The following is a 20,214-nucleotide window of genomic DNA, read 5'->3' as shown; positions in this document are numbered from 1 at the left end:
CATTCTTTTTAAGAAACAAGGAAAAAATTACATTTAATTCATAAAATCAAAATCATTGTTACATTTTTAACAAATCTTTTTTCAGGCTACTTGTTTAATTTAAACATAAGATATTAAAAAAGTCAGAAATGAGGGTGGGGACCAATTACGATATATTGGGTGACAATGAGAAATGGTCCAATTATGCCCCCTGGAAAACTAGAATGTTCAACGTCTCAAAATAATTTGTGTTGGTTTAAAAGAGAAACCCCAACAATTTAACATCTTCAACCTGCTGAATTTAACAACTTTGATGCTTGCTCACCACTTTAATTATCTTTTTAATTAGTAAAGAAGCCATCAAGCTTCAACAATACTTTGAGCCTTAAATTACCTTTGATCCAAATTTGCTCTTCTTTGAGTCTATAAGAGTGAGCATCTGGCATGTATTTCTTTTACTTCCTAAATAATTTTAAAAAATTGGTATAGATTGCTGTTCTTAAATATTTATTTTTATTTCTTTATTACAACTTTATAAGACACTTATCAATCTCTTCATAGAGTCTAAGAACTCTATGTGTCTTATAAAAGCATAATAAAATAATAAAAAATATAAATATAAAAAAAACACATCAATTTTTAAAATTACTTATGAAATTCATCTCTATAGACACATACTCACCTCACGTACATATTGAAAAATGGCATAAAAGATATTGTGCTCAATTTTTGCAACTCCACAACCTCAAGTCCATGGCCAAGTAGCCCACCCAACCCAATGGGCTTAACTTAGACAAGTTTTTTTTGCACTTCAAACCAGCCTGACCCATTTTAATTTGAATAATAAAATATTTTTTATTTTTATTTAAAAATATAAAATATTAATTAAAAATATACTAAATATTTTATTAAAATTTAATAACAAAATGGACTTTTTATAGTGTGCAAGCCAAAAACAAGTCCAAATTTGAATCTTTTTTATTTTTGATAAAATATCTAAAATTACTTATAACCCCTTGGTAAACCCATAAATAGAAGGTACACTCAAACCCATATAATTCTACGTTGACAATATTACCCATATCAATTAAACTAAAATACAATTAACCATACTCATTTAACCTTCAAGACTCCAAATATATGAAAAAGAAAAAAAAAATCTAATCATACCCATATGCATTCCTACACAAGTAACACTGGTCATCAACCTATCCCCTAAAGGAATAGATTTGATAAAGATCAAAATAATCCATTTGCAGACACTTCGAAGCCATTAGAGCATAAAAAGTTACACATCCACCCACAAAGGCATGTATATCATTCCACTAGAAATCAAATTGTAATAGTTATGGTCTTACATTATCTGGAGTCTTTACTTTTCCTAAATTTTCCATATCCAATACATATTCAGTCATAAGAATGGAATGAAAGTATAATCATCCAACTATATGGAAAAACTTGGAAAGAGATGAGCTTTTCCATAACATTTACCCGAATCTTGGTAAAGTAGATTATTATACTTAGGGTATACAAATATAATTACACTAAAATCCATTTATACTGATAAGCTAGAGTAGTCCACTTCTACAGAACTACAGGTATATACTATTCATTCAATCTATAGAAATAAGAATAATATAAGTTTCAAACTTCTACAATCAGGTACTCCAAAAAGAACTATTGATTCAAGTAAACAAATAACATGCTATGAAAGAAGACCAAAAAGACCAGATTCAGACAGGTAAGTTTGAACTATTGTATTCAGCAAGTAAAAGGTTGATTATCCAAAATATCAAAAATACCAGAAAGAACAGCTTCAAGGAAATAAATTACATGCTTTTTAAGACACTTGGCCTAAAAGGGTAACTTAACATGCAAGAACAATCAGGAACCAGCAAAAGAATTCACCTTGCTACAAAGTAATAATGAAATTATACAGAGCAGGTTAGCTTAATATCCTAATGCACTAATTACACCAGTAAAAATTTCCAAACAAGGAACAATCCAGACACATTTCCAGTGCAATGATACAGGAGATCATAACATATAGAACTAACATTCTATCTAATCCTCAGTGATATCAGGTCCAACTCATTTGCCTGGATGGCAGGCAAGTCATCTTACAATTTGCTATACACTGCAGCAAATATTAATAGATTAACAGATTTACATTGTTAGGAAAATAACCCATCTAAAAATTATATTTATACATCATAGGAATCATCATTAAGTCTTCACGGCTAATTCTTGGAATACTTGTTACTATTCAGACCAATGGATCAAAAGGTATATTAAGGTCCAAGGGATGCAAGCATAAAAAAAGCATTTTCTTTTCAAATTGAACCTATTCACAGTGTATTTTACTATACTAGTGCTTACACAACCCTGGATTAAAATGTGTAAAACTGAAATTAGATTATGGAATTGATTTTCCTTCTTTCCATACAATGAGAACAAACAAAAGCCTGTGCAATCATACTCAAACAAGACAACCCTAGATTAAAGGATATGGGTTTCGATCAAAATGAACACCGATCATCAGAATCCATCATCTAATTTTGTTAAGGCAACAAATAAAGGAAGCTAACCTTGGTGGTCGCAATGACAACAGAATCATCAAAGATCTTCCTCTTTGTAACCCATTTTCCAATGTTTTCATCACTCTGCCCTTGGTCTCAGCAGACTGAGGAACAACTAGATACCCATACTTGCAAAATAGAATAGAACATATATACATAGATGCTTAGAATGGAAGGCAGAAGACTGCCAACTACACAGAATACTTTTGAATATATATGTATATATAAGTTTTGTTTGGTGTGTTGAATTGCAAAAAAATTACTGCAAATGCAAAGTAAATATATATAAGGATATCAATTTTGCACAACCTACTCAACCAAAATCAAAACGAGCCCAAAATATGATTTACAGGACCAGTTGAAAGCTCACAAAACAACCCATCGGAAAACAAAATATAAGATTACCCAATCGTTTTAACTGTTTCCAATTATAAGAATAAATTTCCGAAACAAAAGAGACTTCTTCACGCTCCAGAATCGTCTAAAATTCTTGTGAAGCCGATCCAATATCACCCTTCCCTTTACCAATCTTCTTCGGCAACAGATTTTGATGAATATTAGGCAAAACACCTCCATTAGCAATGGTAACAGTCCCCAAAAGTTTACTTAACTCTTCATCGTTCCTTACAGCCAATTGAATATGCCTCGGCACGATCCGATTCTTCTTGTTATCCCTAGCAGCATTTCCAGCAAGTTCAAGAACCTGCAAAAAAATCGATTAAACTTTTCGTTTACGGTTCCAACATTACCAAAGCAAAATAAGATTAAGAGGATATACCTCAGCAGCAAGGTATTCAAGGACGGCGGAGAGATATACGGGGGCACCAGCGCCGACACGATCGGCGTATTTCCCGGCTTTAAGGAAACGGGCGATACGGCCAACGGGGAACTGTAGGCCGGCTTTTTGAGATCGGGAGACGGATTTGGAGGACTTAGGCTTGCCTCTGCCTCCCTTTGTTGATACTGTTGAGCTCATCTTCTTTTGAAAACCCTAGATTTTGTTAATGGAGATTGTAGAGTATTAAGTTCTTTTTTGGCGCAATTTTGGTGATTAATGAGAGAAAAAGGCGTGGGAACGAAGTTTATAAAGTGAGTGGGAAACTCGTTTCGGGGAAGGAGTTTATTTCGATTGGTACAGGAGTTGGACGCCACGGATTGCCAACGTGGATCTGAAAACAGTATTTTAGTATGATTTAAAAAAAGTTGGTATGTTTTATTTGAGGACTAATTCTACTTCCAGTCCCTATACTCTTTGCGTGTTTAAAAATTAGTCCCTTCTATTTTTAGTTTTATGAATTTATTTTTTCTACTCTTTTAATTTCTTCTTCGAAAAAGTGCAAGATCCAAATTTAGAATTGAAAATCTTACATTAATCAATGCCCTCTTTTCCATGTTTTTCTTCTTTTTTGTTCTTTCAAGCTTTTTGCTTTTTAATTAAAAACAAGTTTTAAGTTTTTTTTGTTCTTTCAAGATGTTAGAAAGGAGCAAAAAAAAAAATCTCATTAATCAATATTCACATGTTTGATTTAAAACTTCAATTGATGTACATTTCAAGAACATGCTCTTAGAGGTGATGAGGAAAGCTAAAACATGACAAAGCTATGCTTAGTTTGATATCGTATTCACAGATAAAGAAAAAGCTCCAAAAATGTTACATGGTGATGCTAAATTTCTTGAATTTGTTGATGCTAAGTACATGGTTGCATTGAAGGATGGATGTGTAATATTTTATGCCATCTCTCAGTGTAATTTGAATGTTCACAATATTCTAGGATAAGGCCATTACAATGCAAGTAATATGAGAGGAGAGTAGAATGGCTTCATCAACTTTGATTTTAAGTGTACGGGTGATTATTCGATTGAGTCGAGCTTAAATCGAGTTAAAAAATTTTGAGTTAGTTGAGTTGACGAATTCTATTTTAGCAATCGAACTCAATTTTAATTTGTTTAAATTGAATCGAATGGAGTCAAAAAATTTCGAGTCGAGTTAACGAACCTATTATTTATACTCAATCTTGTATTTACATAGATCGATTATTTAACTAGTAGGCGAAGTACAATATCATTTAACTATATAAATAATATAATGATTTTGTCTTTTAACTTGACAAGTAAATATTTATCAAAACGACGTAGTTTTACCTTTTAACTTCAGAAAATGTAAATGTTTATCAAAACGATGTAGTTTTGCCTTTTCTTATTCAGATTTTCGAATGACTCGAATTGTGTAATTCATATTCGAGTAAAAGCAAATATTTTAAATTTTTTATTTAAGTTGATTTGAATAACTTAATTAACTCAAATAACTCAAACTATTTAATTCAAAATTTAAAATTTTGAATGGAATCAAATTTGCAGAGGTTAAGAAATTATTAGAAGTGATTATGGTTTGTTAATAAAATGGAAAGCTTGGTCGTTAATAAAACCGCATTACATTGGAACATTATTTTAAACTAGCAAATTTCAATGTTGTGCTTGATACTTAGTTGCAAAAACTAAACGATAAAATCAATGATTATACATGGAGTTGTGATATCTTATTTCAAACATAAAATCCAAATGAGATTTACAATTCATTTTAAATTGATGAAAGTTGTCTAACTCAGTGGGAATGTTTGGATAAAATATAGGTTTGAAAAATAGAATTGGATAAAAGTATTAGACCCTTTTAGAAAATGGGCTAGACCTTAAGTAAGTTTTTTGACCTAAGCCTAACTCAAATATGCATATTTTTCACTATTTTGTTACTATTTTAGTATTATATTGTTACTATTTTATTGTTATTGTATAATTTTTGTTTTATTGTTAATTTTGTCACTATTTTAGAGGCACTTACTTGTTAAGTTGTATATATCTTAGTATTATTTAAATATACATATTTTTTTAATTTGTTTTCAATTTGTTGGGAAATATTTATTTTAATGTTTTAGTATTTTATAAATTTTTAAAAAATTTATATAAAAATAACATAAAAAATTAATACATACTGGCCAGACCCGAGTTTTAGCATTTTTATCTAGGTCGAGCTTTGGCAAAATTTTAAGCTCATTTTTCTTGCCGAATTCAGATCTAACAAATGAGCCTAAAAATTTGATTGAGCCCGACTCGACCCATGGACATCTAATCAATTGTTCCATAAAATTTATACTTCAAACTTTGCTAAACACGAGATGATACCATTAAAGGGTGCATTTTGAGCATTTTAATTATGTGCAACAATTTTCATTTTAAAAAAAATCACAGTTACATTTTTTATTCATATTGATAGTTTTTTTTTAAGGTAAATTCATTAATTTATTTAATTAATGGAATTATACAATTTAGAGAGAAAAAAATAGTAAACACTCGTTGTAGATGGTAAAGGACAAGCCCCATCAATACAACAAAGGTTTTAGCCTCAACATTAGTAGAACATTATGACACGTTAACAATTGGCTTTATCACAACTCAAACACGATATATCTGGAGTGATTGCAAGCACTTAATACGATAAGGAAACCAACCTCGGATAGTCTAAAGCAGGGAGCAAAAATTGACAAAAGAATCGAGTATTCACCAAACTAGAGAGGATAACAAGAAAATCATCCCTAAAATCACTTGTAAAACTAAGATTACATGCATAAATAAGACTAAAAAATGTACTACAAGAGCAATAAAAAACTTCTAAAACTAAATACTTATTAAACAATGGAAAAACTAACAAAAAAATATAAAACTTAAGACAATACGGGTCCAAATCGACATGTGAAATAATTTATTATTTTGAAATATTCTCAAAACAAAAATACATTAAGAAGTTGACAAAAAGGCACCTACTTTCCAAGAAAAAAAATATTGGTGGTTGGTGGAGTTTTAGCGAACGACAGATATCGTCATCTGTCAATCACAACTTGTAAAGATAACATAGATACCCACAAAATAGATATGCAAATTGAAAAGAAAGAATATGTGTGTAGTAAATGAGAATAATAAATAAAGAAATGGTTGATGGGAGAGGAAAAAGGCGGGCGATAGTCAGCCCGGAAGCTGACAACGCAGTTGAGGAAAACAAAAGATAAAAAAACAAATGACTTGGAGAAAAAAAATCACGTCGATAATTTATTATCCAATAATTATCCTGTCGTGTACAAAGTGGTGACTCTTATTTTCACTCTTTTATTATGCTATGTTGAACAATCATTTTAGAAGGCTTAATATGACATTATGTACTTGAATTTGACATCTTTTTCTAATTTGATATCTAACTTTTTTTGGGTTCTAATTGGTACCCAAACTTGACACTTTTTCCTAATTTGGTACTTAAACTTTATACTTTTTATTAAGTTGGTACTTAATCTCTTTGGGGGTTCAATTTGGTATTTGAACTTGACTCCTTTTTTTAAATTTAGTACTTTTTTAATCGGTACTTGTCAAATGTTTTACAAATTACTCCAATACACTAAAAATATTTTTTATGGATGATATGATATTTTTGTATTTTATATGTTCAAATACTTTTTCTATTTATTTAATTAATTATTTTATTAATTGAAAAAATTAAAATTCTTTTAATTTGGGATTTTAAATTTTTTCTTATTTAATATTAATTCATTAAGCATAGCTCAATACCTATTTTTTTAACATAAATTTTCTCTAATCTGACAATATTTTTGTAGCATAAAAAAAAACACCGTTAGTAATTTGCATAATTTTATAACATTTAATAAATTTAGGTACCAAATTTGACCCCTCAAAAGTTTAGATACTAAATTAAGAAAAAGTGTCAAGTTAATGTACCAAATTAAATAAAAAATATCAAATTAAAAGAAAAGTATAAGTATAGACACCAAATATTATATTAAGCCTTTTAACAATCAACATTATTGAATAAGCATCACAACAAGATTGGAGATAAATTATTTGAGTTTGACTTATAAAAATAAATCAATTCGACTCAATCATTTTCAAATTAAGCTCGAACTAGTAAAAAAGTTGAATACGGGTATCTTAATACTTCATTCATATATCTCTAATAGTTAATCAATTTTAATATTTTCATAACTAATACAAATTTCTAACATAAACTTGAACTCAAACAAAAATAATTAAATTTGATGTTCAAAATAAAATCGAACTCACATTTTTTACTACGTCTATTTAATCAATTCAACCATTATCTCCTATTGATTAATACTTTGAAAACAATAACTCAATTGAGCTTAAATAGAACTTTTAAGCATTAAATTTTAAGTCAAACCCAAATTTTCTTTCAAGTTATGCTCAAGTTTTAATTTCTTACATTTAATTTTGCTTGATTACATTTTCTAGTTAAACTCGAGCTTTAATGTCTTAAATTTAATATTGTTTGATTACATCTTTTGCATGACTTTTTGTTTATTAAAGGTAGAGATAGAAGTTATTCAAATGCACTAATAATATATAATTAACCTATAATTGATGTTAGGGGAAGATTTGAGTATAATTCATTTATCATTCTGTTTGTTTGTGAGGGAGTTCAAATTTCGGTTAAAACTGAATTAATTAACTGAATCGATTTAATTCGGTTAATGGGTCGGTTAATCAATCTAGTTCAGTCAGAGGTCGATTATAGGTTTTTGAAATTTTGGTTAACAGTTAATTTAGTTCGAAATCAAGTAATTAACAAAACTTAATAAATAATGTTATATATTATAGATATTAGGCTATTACTAGTTCGGTTAATTTGATTGAATGAACATTATAATTTTATTTATTTGATATATTTTATACTTATTCTAACAAAACATATAAATTTCAGTTTGACCAATTTCTTTTAAATTTTTTAATTTAATTAATTGTTAAAGAATTAAAAGTTCGGTTAACCTTTAACCCTATCCGTTTATAATTCAAATTACGCTAAATGTATAATTTATACATGTCAAATACAATTATAAATTCATTTATCATTACAATTATAATTCAGTTCATGCTAAATATATAACTTATAAACTAATCATATGTTAAATACAACTATAAATTATATTAAAGTATTTTCTATTTTACACTAAATTTAAATAAAAATAATATAAATTTATTATTAATTATTTTTCAAGTCGAATCCTTTTAAACACTTAAAAAAAGACATTTTTAATATGTATTTCACATCTAATCAATTACTGGTATCTAAATTAAGAGCGTAAATGAATTATTGATGTTCATAAGTTACTTAAATTCAATTAACAATTGAACTCGATTTAAAATTATTGAATCAATCTCGAGCTGAAAAATACTTGGCTCGATGACTTGTAAGTCCTATTGTGTTTTTTTTATTTGTAATATATTATAAATATTTTTATATTATATTATTGTCTTTAATATATATTAATAACCTCAAATTTAATTATCAAACTAAATTTAAGTTTAATATAATAATTGATAAATAAAATTAAACTTAAATAAATCTAGCTCTAATTTAAAAATAGATATTGATTGGATGAACCCGGAATTTCGAGCAGGTCTCGAGTCGCTTGTATTCCGCCTCGGCTTAATTACACTCTAGTCTACACGTGGCATCACAGGGGGAAGTTATTTTAAATTTCCTTCAGCGCATCGTTTTGTTACGGTGAAGTTCCAAAACCCTAAAACATAATAACCAAAAACCCTAAACACAAAAAACCCCCTCCATTTTTTGCAGCAAAATCCCGAGTGAAAATGGCAGAAATCAGAGCAGAAGAACCAGCATCAACGATCTCGAAGACCTTCTTAATCAAACCCAAGCTAAAATCCAAGCCAAGAAGCCTACCCCAAACCCCAGAATCCAAATACTGGTCTTCTTTCAAATCCACTAAAATCCCCAACCTCGTCTCTTCCATCTCTTCCCTTTCCTTTTCCCCTTCGCCACCCCACCTTTTCGCCGCCGCCTACTCCGCTTCCGTTTCCCTCTTCTCCCCGCTCTCCCTCTCCGACGGCGATGTTTCACCTTCCTCCACAATCTCCTCATTCTCCGACGTCGTTTCTTCTATTTCCTTCCGTAACGACGGTCTCCTCTTAGCCGCTTCCGATCTCTCCGGTCTCGTCCAGGTCTTCGATGTCAAAACCCGGACCCCGCTTCGTCGCCTCCGGTCTCATACCCGTCCGGTTCGGTTCGTTAAATACCCGGTTCTCGACAAGCTCCATTTGCTATCTGGTGGTGACGATGCGGTCGTTAAGTTTTGGGATGTTGCTGGGGAGAGCGTGGTATTGGACTTGATTGGTCATAAGGATTACGTACGGTGCAGTGATTGTAGTCCGGTAAGTCCTGATTTGTTTGTTACTGGTTCTTATGATCATACTGTTAAGGTTTGGGATGTTAGGGTAGAAAATTCGAGGTCGGTTTTGGAAGTGAATCATGGGAAACCAGTGGAAGATGTGATTTATTTGCCTTCTGGTGGATTGATCGCAACTGCTGGTGGGAATTCAGTGAAGATATGGGATTTGATTGGGGGAGGGAGAATGGTTTATTCAATGGAAAGTCATAATAAAACTGTTACATCGATTTGTGTAGGAAGGGTTAGGAAGGAAAATGATGGGGCTGAATCAATGGAGGATAGGATTCTGAGTGTTGGTTTAGATGGTTACATGAAGGTTTTTGATTTTGGTAATATGAAGGTTACTCATTCGATGCGGTTCCCTGCTCCTCTTATGTCAGTTAGCTTTTCGCCAGATTGTCGAACTAGAGTGATCGGAACATCGAACGGGATTATATTTGCCGGGAGAAGGAAAGGAAAGGAGAATGTGGAGAGTGGTAGAGTGGGGAACGTTTTGGGTTTTGAGAGTATATCGGAATCGGAAAGACGGGTATTGAAGCCTACGTATTTTAGGTACTTTCATAGAGGGCAGAGTGAGAAGCCAACTGAAGGGGATTATTTAGTGATGAGAAATAAGAAGATCAAGTTGGCTGAGCACGATAAGTTACTGAAGAAGTTTAGGCATAAGGATGCACTAGTTTCCGTTTTAAGTAGGAAGAACCGGGAGAATGTGGTTGCCGTGATGGAGGAATTGGTGGCAAGGAAGAAGTTACTGAAATGCGTATCGAATTTGGATTCAGACGAGCTTGGTTTATTGTTAACGTTTTTGAGTAAGAATGCCACAATGCCAAGGTATTCTAGTTTGTTGATGGGGTTGACGAAAAAGGTGATTGAGATGAGGGTTGAAGATATCCGAAATTCGGACGCATTGAAGGGTCATATTAGAAACCTTAAGCGGTCGATCGAGGAAGAGCTAAGGATACAGCATTCATTGCAGGAAATACAGGGTATAATCTCTCCTTTATTAAGGATTGCTGGTAGAAGATAAATTAATTAAAGCTTGTTTCTATGTTATTTTATGGTTTTCTCCATTACTTGCTTTTGCTTTACATGCTTGAGAATTTTCATGAGGAGAGAAGCTCTTCAATTTTGTTTAATTATAATTTTGCTTTACATGCTTGAGAAATATCATTATCAGGCTCACTTGTTTCTCTTAATGCTGTATTTCCATCACCTCTTTTTTCTTACAAAACTATGGCTAGGAACATGTTTTTGAGTCCAATGAAGCTTACACCAACTTACCTTTGTGCTCTTAGCACTTGGGACTTCCCGAGCCTCCTCGGTGAATTTGTTCAGTGGGTTGGGCAACCTTCATCTTCCATCTCTCCAAACCTCATTAACATCAGCCGCTCTTCTCACATCGGCATCCTTGATATTAATGTTTGGAAATAAGTCGAGGATGGCATTTGTAAATTTCTTCTAAGCCCCTAGCCTATAGAAGGCAAATAGATGGAATGCTTCTCCAAGCCCGGCTACTATTCGGAAGCTTAGAAATAATCCAGAAGCCAAAGAGTTCTTAGAGTTGAGAATCTTCCATGGATAGTTCTTACATTTGACATCAGTGGCTTTAATTATGAACTCAGAGCACCAAAAAACATAGATGCTTCTCAGAACAGCCAAACTGAGCTGTTCAGCATAGGATAGAAACTTGACAGCCTAATTATTTATCTTTGCTGAGATCTTCTTTTTCAACTAGTTCATAGCAATGTTGCTTCTTGAATCTGGTAAATAAGAAGAATGGCCAAGTACTTGACAGGTAATTTCCCCCTCTTTGGGAACCTTTTTGCCGAAGTATTTTCGATTTAATTACATCTAATGATTTCAAGTGGTCATACTAAAATTGGTCCTTGACAATTTCTCTTACGCCATGCTGGAATAAATAAGGAAAATCAAGATTGCCTGAGCGATTAGTCCTTTCAAAAAGTTGATTGGTTAGAAGGAAAACATACAGCTTTGAAAAATATAGTTACATAATCTTATTTGGCTCTTCAATTAAAAAAAATTATTTTAGTTTGTGGTCACGTGGATTGGATTGCAATGTGAATGTTATATCATCAATTAATTAATTTTTAAATTTAAAAATAAAAAAATTTAAAATTAAGAATTATTAAAATTGTTAAAAAGTATAAAAATATTTTAGTTTTAAAAATTAATTAATTATTAATGTGATATATATAATATTGCAGTTAAATTTTTATTCATTTTGGGTGTTTTGATTAATAATTTTAGTTTAAAAGTTAAAAGAGACGAAAAATTAAATGTAAAGTTAAAATGAATTTTTATATAAAGTTGGAGGGTCAAATAAATTATTATTTCAAATATAACTATGTCCATTTGAGAATGATAAATATGCAAATCTGTTTAAAAATTTAATCCATTTATTGTTACCATTCAATTCAAAGTCGGATATTCAATTTAAAGAAAAATCAATTTTAAATCATTTTGGGATGCCTAAATTCAAAAAAATTGATTATGGATCCATTCTCTCTTTACATATATAAGATCAGAATTATAAACATTTTGAAACTAGTAGATTTTGGTATTCAAATTTAATTTAAATCTATTATCCAAATAAACAATGTATATTTAGATAATAGGTATTAAGGTATCTGTTTCAATTTTGTAGTAAATAATTTTAAAATTAAATTTAGAATATTATTTAAATCCTCAATATTTGAATTCACAAAAAATAACATATACTTGAATTTGATTTGAGATCCCATATATAATTTATTAAAATTTGAAAATTAAAAAATATTAAATAAAACATAGATAAGCCCTTCAATTTTCTAAAATATATTTTTACAAATATTTTCGTTAAAATTTAAATATTTTTATAGAAAAATACCATAACACATTCCTGATGTAACAAAGTCAAACATAAAAAAAAAATTACGAACTAACATCCAACCACGATCAACATTAAGATTTAACAGTCACAAACTCAGTTGAGTGAAAAAGCAATTAAAAACTTGATTGATTTTTTCGAAATATTGGAGGACTTTTTAAAGTCATTTTTTTAAAAAGAAAAAAACCAAGTATTTATTTTTTTCTTTTTATCACTCCAACTATTGATTGGGATTTCAACCACACCGTTGATTAGGACACTTTCATTTCATCATCCAAAATAAAATATTAGTAATTTTATTGTTTAATTTTTAAGATGTTTTTATTTTAGTCACCCAAGTGTTAAATCTCTAATTATTGTTAACTATACATGTCACATAATATTTTCACTTTCATTTTGATAACTTAATTTTTATGTCATTTTCATTTTGATCACTCAAAAATATTCATTTTAAGTATTGATTGAGTAAAAAATCAAGGATTAAAGTAAAAAAAAACAGTAGAAACTAAAACAAGACACATAAATTATCAAATTGTGTTTGTTTATCCTATTGTCGAAAATTTTAAATTTTTATATTGAAATTTTAAATTTTAAAACATCAAAATAAATTAGATAAATTGTTGAAAAATTTATTCATTGATAATGTCAACCAATTGGTTAATATAATATTAAAATTAAATAATTTAATCTCTTTTTAATTTTAAGTTAATGTTTTCCTGATTATCTTTAACAAAATCAACTTAAATAACTCATTTAATCTTGAATATTTCATGCTAAACTAAAGGAAAATCCTTGCAACTTGTTCTTCTTTTGGGTAAAATAGTGATGGAAAAATTATTAATTTTGTTTAATTAAGTTAATTAATTGTAAGAATTTTTCTTTACTTTTAGTTTAACATGGATTCAATATTATATAATCAAAAGAAATTAGGGTTTTGTAGGAAAATATTAAACAATAATTTTCATTTATGGTTTTTGCAAATAATTTCAAAACATTAAAATAAATTAAATAAAATGTTGAAATCTTTTTAGTTATTGTAAACCAATTTGTTACTATAATTTTGAATTTTAATATTTAAAAATTATATTTCAAAATCCAAATTTAAAATTTTCAACAATGTGATAAATAAATACAATTTGACAACTTACATGTATTGTTTTAGTTTCTACATTTTTTTTCACTTTAATTCTGAATTATTTTACCCCAATCAATATTTAAAAGAATATTTTTTAGGTAACCAAAATGAAAATGACTTAAAAGTTTAGTGACCAAAACGAAAGTGCAAACATGATTCGGGCGATCTAAAATATGCAGTTATAATGAGAAAAACACCAAAATTGGCTTCATAATTATATAGCCAAACCCCATCATAAAAACCAAAAAAAAAAAAGAAAAAAGGATTTGATGGGCAAAAGAATAAGTAATTATACAAACAATTCATCAGATTGATGAACAATTTTATGAATGATAAAGTTCTAGCCAATTTCCAAGTGTGGCTAAACCTAAAAAATTGGTTTCCTATGCTTATTGAATACTGATAAAAAAGAATTCTTACTCACCAAAAGAATGAACACAAATTTAGATTAAAATCATACCTTCCTTCAAAATGGGCTTTGTTGGCAATGAAGGACAGCTTTGTAGCATTTTCCATATCATCAAAGACAACTAATATTGTAGCTAAATATGAACTATCCGAACCACTAGATTGCATTCAATCCTGCAAGCTTGCGCAGTTTCTCACAGAGTATAAAGGTAATCGTAGTTTGTGGACCCAATCTTGCAAAAATGGCAAAGCCCCTGATGAAAATTTAAAGATTGATATCCCAACTTTAGCACGTTAACATCAATGGGGAAAACGAGGATAAGCTAACAACCTCTTAGCTTAGTGGCAAGATGCTTATGAGCTTTTGGTAGTTAACAACCTCCTCATGGCATTGCTAAGAATTATTAACAATCTTCTACCACAACCTCTAGAGCTTAATTTTTTTCTAATTGTACTCTATAGCGTGAGTGTTGGGCTCAGGTATGTTTAAAATTTTTTTCAAAGTTTTTCCATGTTTTTCGAGAGCCCTTGGAGTGCCATATTCTCATACTCATGCTCAAATGTATCAAAAACTAGTGTTAGACATGAGTATTTAAAGAAAAACGGAAGGTCGAAGCAATATAGGTTCAAACTCTAGCAACCCTACACCATCCCACCATGATCAAAAGAAAAAATCTATACAGATTCTCTGAGCTCATTAGTCCATTGAAGTTATCACCATCCCTTTCAAATATATACAAGCAACAATAACTTTTAAGAAGAAAATGACAATCAGAACATGAATATATATCTTAACAATGAATGCCCGGCAACTAACTCTACGGCTTCTGGCCTACATACTACATGGATAATGCATTTATTTCTATTGACCACAAATTTACAATGCAAGCATCAAAAAGGAAAAAGGAAAGAATGGAAACTTATGTAAATCTCACCCTTTATATAGTCCTCTGGGGCCTTCTGTATGAAGAACCTGAAACCAGGAACAGAGATGAATTGGAAAGAACATCAGTCTAGTTGTGTATTTATAATTAAAGGTCACCACAAAAAGTTTTAAATAAAGCAAATGTGTAGGAAATAGCATAACTCGTAGATAAATTTTGTCAAACCCTAGGAGTCCATATCAACTGACATCTATAACGAGGTGAAATCTATAATCTATGACCTCCAGCACCCCCAAAAATGTAAGGGCTAAAGATAACAACATGCTGATTCTTAGCAATTTTCTTCTGTTTTTGGTAGAAGCCCTCAGGAATGCCATACCATCGAACTTCAGTCCTTATAATTAAAACAACAGAATGTTCAGCAAGCCCTAGTATAACTAACAAATGTGTAAAGGAAAGAGTAGGAAACCTAGACAACAACAGAAGACATAACTTGGTGGTGTAGCAGCTGTGAATTTCAACGTAATAAGACATAAATTCTGGATAACATGTACCAGGCTGTTAGCGTATTAAAAGGCAAATGGCAGAAAGGCATTAATTTATTGTTCTCTTGGCCTACTTAAGGTGACTTTCATTTTGGTCCGACATCAATTCTATATTGTTAAGTCGTATTATACAATATCTCTATCAAATATTGAATTTCCTAAGGTCCGAGCCCCCCTACCTGTTACCAAATGGTTTAGATTGGATACATAAAATTGTATTAGAGACTAGACGTGTTCTGTTGTTCCTGCTAACCCTATGAGAGGTTGATGACTCTCAATGAGGTTGCCCACATATAGGCCCTTGGTGAGCTACATGAGACCGGAGTTTTAACTCTTAGGTAGTATTATTTCACATCTATCAAGTATTGATTTCTTGTGGTCTTATATTCAAGTTGAGCCCTCCACCTATTACCAATTGATTTTAGGTTGGATGCTTACTGAGTTCTAGTGAACACAAAACCATGTATCTGGTCCATGGCACCAAAGAAAACTAATAAAAGTAAATGATAATTAGAATACAAAAAGAAAAAAAAAACTTGAAATGACAAAAACAACTTCTTATAACAACAATGATGAAGGTAATACATTAAAAGCCACTAGAAATAAAATCAACCCAGTACCTGATATGCACAGTGAAATCCATTTTTATAGCTTCCTACAACACTTTCTCGTTGCAACATAAGACGGGTTTTAACCATGTCAATGGGTGCTGTAATAAGGGTGCTCACCAAGCCAGCTATTGTACTTGAGCTTCATTTTATGCAAAGTCCAGGAATAAATAGTGTTAGAAAAACTTTCACTAACATAATGTCACATTCTAAAATATTAAGCAGACAGATAAAGTATCAATTTAAAACCCCTCTTTGCTCTCAAACCAGAAATTTGCTGGACTTATGTCCTATTTCCAAATGTTTCCTTTTTGCTATAATTTTCAATTTCATCCATAACACATTGACTTCAACAAGTCATATAGTCCAGTCAATGTTTTGCAGTTTATCTTATCATATGTTCTTTCAATTACGTCGATGGGAAGGGCAAAGAAATGAGAAAAAAAAAGCATAGGCAGTGTCATACGTAAGATGCAGGTAAAATCCTTCTTCAAGAGGCGTCCAATTCACCAATATCTGCATTAATAGCATTTTATACAACTTTAAAAATGGAAAAGGCAAAGTGTAAGAAACATGACCACAGACACTCCCGCTGCATGCTAAATCAAACACGATAGAAATCATCCAACAACTTCGGAAATTACTTTGTGGGTTTTCAAATCAAACCAAAAAACAGCATATTTCATATTTACCTGCTTGGATTCATCATATGTTGCAAGCTGTGAAGCAGTCAAGGCAGCAGCTCTAACTGAAGCAGGGCCAACACCTTTCCAAAGAGCACCTATTCCCTCTTTCGAGACGATTCTGCGCATTTCTGCAATTGGCCCTCTTTGTCTCAAATCTGAGTTCATCTGTAGCCGCACCTGATGGAAGAAAACGGTTTCTTAGATCCACAATAAGATTAAAAGGTTAGAATATGTAATGATGTAACATTACCTTCAGAACTTCCACAGGATTGGTGAGGGCAGTTGAAATGGCACCGGCAAATGCTCCGGATGCAATTTTAAACAAGATATTGTTGGAACCAAAGGCCCAATCACAGGCATATTTTGATGGTTCATACAAGCCTAAACGTAAACCTCCATATAGAAGAGACCTAGTCAATGCAGGTGTCAATCCTAGATATAGAGACTTTGGTCCTTCATTTTTCATTACTTGAACAAATAATGGTCCCTGTTTATATCCATGTAAATATCGAATTTTTGAATCAATTTAATCCTACAAACCAGTAAATCTTCTTCAGGGCAGTAAGACTAAAAGCACTGGTCAAATACCATTCCAATCAAAGGACCCCTCTGACCTACAAGCTGCATTTGTAGCCTAACTTTAAGCACATCTGCATGACAAGCATAGATAAATGAATTAGTTAAAGATTCAATCAAAATGAAGTTTTACTAATCCAATGCGAGTTCAAATCCCCATATACATATCTTATTAGTTTTTTGTTAAAGTAAAAAAAACTAAAGTACACTCAAATACTACAACTTATTTTAATTACAGAAGGATATTTCTGTAACTTCCTTCGTGTTAACAATTTGTGCCATATTTTGACATATTCATACATCCCATTATTCTTTTCCCTGTCATGTACAGTGTTTTATTTTTTTCATCCTATCCAATATTGTTAGTCTAATTCAAACTAAATAATGGGAAACTTCCCACTAATGGCATTCCCCTTCATAATTTAAGAAAAAATTCAACTAAACAACAATATTAACTGCAACCGCGCAATCCACCAAAGAAATAAGATTAGACTAATTCATTAGATTTCTTTCTAGGTCCATTAACAAATCAAAGAAAAAAAAACGAGAATTAGTCATGAAATGATCAATGGCACGAAGCATAAATTAAAAATAGAAAAATAAAAATTTAACCTAGGGGATGAGTAAGGCCGGTGGCGACTGCGACGGAGATCCCACTTGTACCAAAGTGATAAAGTGCACCCGACGCAGACGATGCCGAAATTCGTTTCTCGTTAAATTTAAACGCACCTGCCATGGAAAATTCAAAAGCTTTTCAAAAATAAACCGAACAATGAAAGAAACAGTCACCAACTCGTACTCACCATTGCCATTTTCCTTGAGTTTCTTTTTGTTTTTTCTGGGTAACCAAACAGATGAGAACATTTAAGGAGGCGTGAAACCGACCTGAAAGTGAGGAATTCCGAGAAGACGAATTGCCATCCATTTTTGTTTGCTTTTTCCCCTTTTTCTGCAATTTTCCGACCGTTTTGTTTTCAGGGCAGAAAAGGGCGCACGGTTGGGCGTTTCCGTTGGGAGAGGGATTTTGTAATGGAGTTGATACGTCTTCATTAGTCAAATGGAGACGGCGCCGTTTTCATGGATCATTTTTGGTTCGTAACGCTCGTGGAAAATGTTTTTCCTTATAGTCTAAAATAATTACTCTATTTTTTTTTAATTTAGTCATTGTAAATAAGATATTTGTGCGAGCCATTAAAATTTTTATTTTCTTGTAATGGTTACTTATGTGGTGCATTAACAAATTGAGTGATTGACGTGTAAAATTTTTTGTTGACTCTTGACTAAAATTTAGGGAACTCCCTATAATTAGTCCAAAATATTTTCTCCTAAACTTTATAGAGAGATCCCTAAACTTTAGCTAAAAGCTAACAAAAAAAACCATATATTAGTCACTTAATGAGCTAACGTGTCATGTCAGCAATCCATTAAAAGAAAACAGAAATTTTAATGACAATGACTAATTCGCACAATTATCTTATTTAGAGCAGTTAAATCAAATTTTTTTGAGGTAACCAAAATAGAACACACCTTATTTTAAAGTGACTGTGGGTGTAATTTACCATAAAAAAAATGTTAAAGTTAGTAATTAAAGGACATGGTTTTTGAACCTCGTACTAGGGGTGAGCATTCGATCAAATCGAATCGAATCAAAAATTTTCGAGTTAATCGAGTTTTCGAATCTCGTTTTATCATCCTAACTTTATTTGAAGTTTTTTCGAATCGAGTCAAGTGAGATGGAATTCGAATAGAATCGATTGAATATATTTGTTCGAGTTAAATTTTAAAAAATAATTTTGGGTCCTTGTAACCATTGTCACCCATCGTAATAAAATTTGACCTCCTTAATCAATTTTTTTATTAACTTTCATCACCTCATAACTTATTTATTAATTTTGTATATGCTGGTTAGCTTCTTTGCTTGCTTAGTTGTTTCAATTATCTTCAGATTCTTGTCACTATGTATTTTGGAATTAAAAATATATTAAATGTAAAAATATGATTTTTTAATAAAAGTTGTTTTAAAAATAAAATGTGAAATTGATACCAATATAAAATTTTAACATGAATATTTTATGGCATAATTAATAATTCAATTTTAATATAAATATTCAATATGACTAAACAATTCAATAATATAAATAATATAAAATGTGAAATTTAATTTAATAATATAAATAATAGATATAAATAAAATTATTACTATTTATGCTTAGTGATTTTTTTTTTGGATAATTTTGATTTTTTCTTTGAGAGTAAAGGATGAGAAGTAAAAGTTTAGGGGAAAAATAAAAAAATTTTGAGGAATAAAAGTTTGAGGGAAAGTAAATAGGGGAGAGTAAAATTTTGGAGGGAAAATATTTAAAAAAAAAATGGAGGGGGGAGGGTTTGGGGTAGATGAGAGGTAAGATGGGAAGAGAATAAAAGTTTTAGGGGAAAAGTGGGTGGGAGTAAAAATTTTGGGGGAAAATAAAAGGTTTTAAGGGTTTTTGGGAGTAAAATTTTGAGAAAAAGTAAATGGGAGAGTAACATTTTGGTGGGAAATGGATTTTGGGTAGATTGGGGGGTTGCGAGGGGAGGGGAGGGGAGTAAAAGTTTTGGGAGGAAGTAAAAGTTTTGAGAGAAAAATAAAAAGGTTTGGGAGTTTAGGGTAAAAATGTAAAAT

At 30.9% G+C, this 20,214-nt stretch overlaps 3 protein-coding genes across 7 annotated transcripts; 1 reads left to right on the top strand and 2 right to left on the bottom strand.

Annotated features, from left to right (window-relative positions):
* Window positions 1-2,817: 2,817 nt before the first annotated feature.
* LOC105790466 (histone H2AX) lies at window positions 2,818-3,630 on the bottom strand. Its single transcript, XM_012618074.2, has 2 exons — window positions 3,337-3,630; window positions 2,818-3,261 (listed from the first exon to the last, which is right to left on the bottom strand). The coding sequence occupies exons 1-2, from the start codon at window positions 3,532-3,534 to the stop codon at window positions 3,040-3,042; spliced, it is 420 nt and encodes a 139-aa protein (XP_012473528.1). The 5' UTR covers window positions 3,535-3,630; the 3' UTR covers window positions 2,818-3,039.
* Window positions 3,631-9,146: 5,516 nt separating this feature from the next.
* Window positions 9,147-11,638, top strand: LOC105790461 (protein SLOW WALKER 1). 3 transcript variants are annotated; one of them, XM_052620329.1, is made up of 2 exons: window positions 9,147-10,809; window positions 11,119-11,638. In XM_052620329.1, the coding sequence occupies exons 1-2, from the start codon at window positions 9,228-9,230 to the stop codon at window positions 11,283-11,285; spliced, it is 1,749 nt and encodes a 582-aa protein (XP_052476289.1). In that variant the 5' UTR covers window positions 9,147-9,227; the 3' UTR covers window positions 11,286-11,638. The 3 variants fall into 3 exon arrangements, with proteins under 3 accessions (XP_052476289.1, XP_052476290.1, XP_012473522.1); XM_052620330.1 differs by lacking the exon at window positions 11,119-11,638 and adding an exon at window positions 11,065-11,093; XM_012618068.2 differs by lacking the exon at window positions 11,119-11,638 and having other exon boundaries at window positions 9,147-11,019.
* A 2,392-nt stretch (window positions 11,639-14,030) lies between these two features.
* On the bottom strand, window positions 14,031-18,604 carry LOC105790459 (uncharacterized). 3 transcript variants are annotated; one of them, XM_012618066.2, is made up of 9 exons: window positions 18,438-18,604; window positions 18,165-18,281; window positions 17,565-17,626; window positions 17,227-17,463; window positions 16,983-17,153; window positions 16,757-16,806; window positions 16,303-16,432; window positions 15,189-15,226; window positions 14,031-14,507 (listed from the first exon to the last, which is right to left on the bottom strand). In XM_012618066.2, the coding sequence occupies exons 1-9, from the start codon at window positions 18,475-18,477 to the stop codon at window positions 14,411-14,413; spliced, it is 942 nt and encodes a 313-aa protein (XP_012473520.1). In that variant the 5' UTR covers window positions 18,478-18,604; the 3' UTR covers window positions 14,031-14,410. The 3 variants fall into 3 exon arrangements, with proteins under 3 accessions (XP_012473520.1, XP_052490166.1, XP_012473519.1); XM_052634206.1 differs by having other exon boundaries at window positions 18,165-18,302; window positions 18,438-18,581; XM_012618065.2 differs by having other exon boundaries at window positions 18,356-18,574.
* Window positions 18,605-20,214: the final 1,610 nt, after the last annotated feature.

The sequence above is a fragment of the Gossypium raimondii genome, chromosome 8, assembly GCF_025698545.1.
Source record: "Gossypium raimondii isolate GPD5lz chromosome 8, ASM2569854v1, whole genome shotgun sequence".
Classification (NCBI taxonomy): Eukaryota; Viridiplantae; Streptophyta; class Magnoliopsida; order Malvales; family Malvaceae; genus Gossypium; species Gossypium raimondii.
This window is presented reverse-complemented; position numbering and strand designations above follow the sequence as displayed.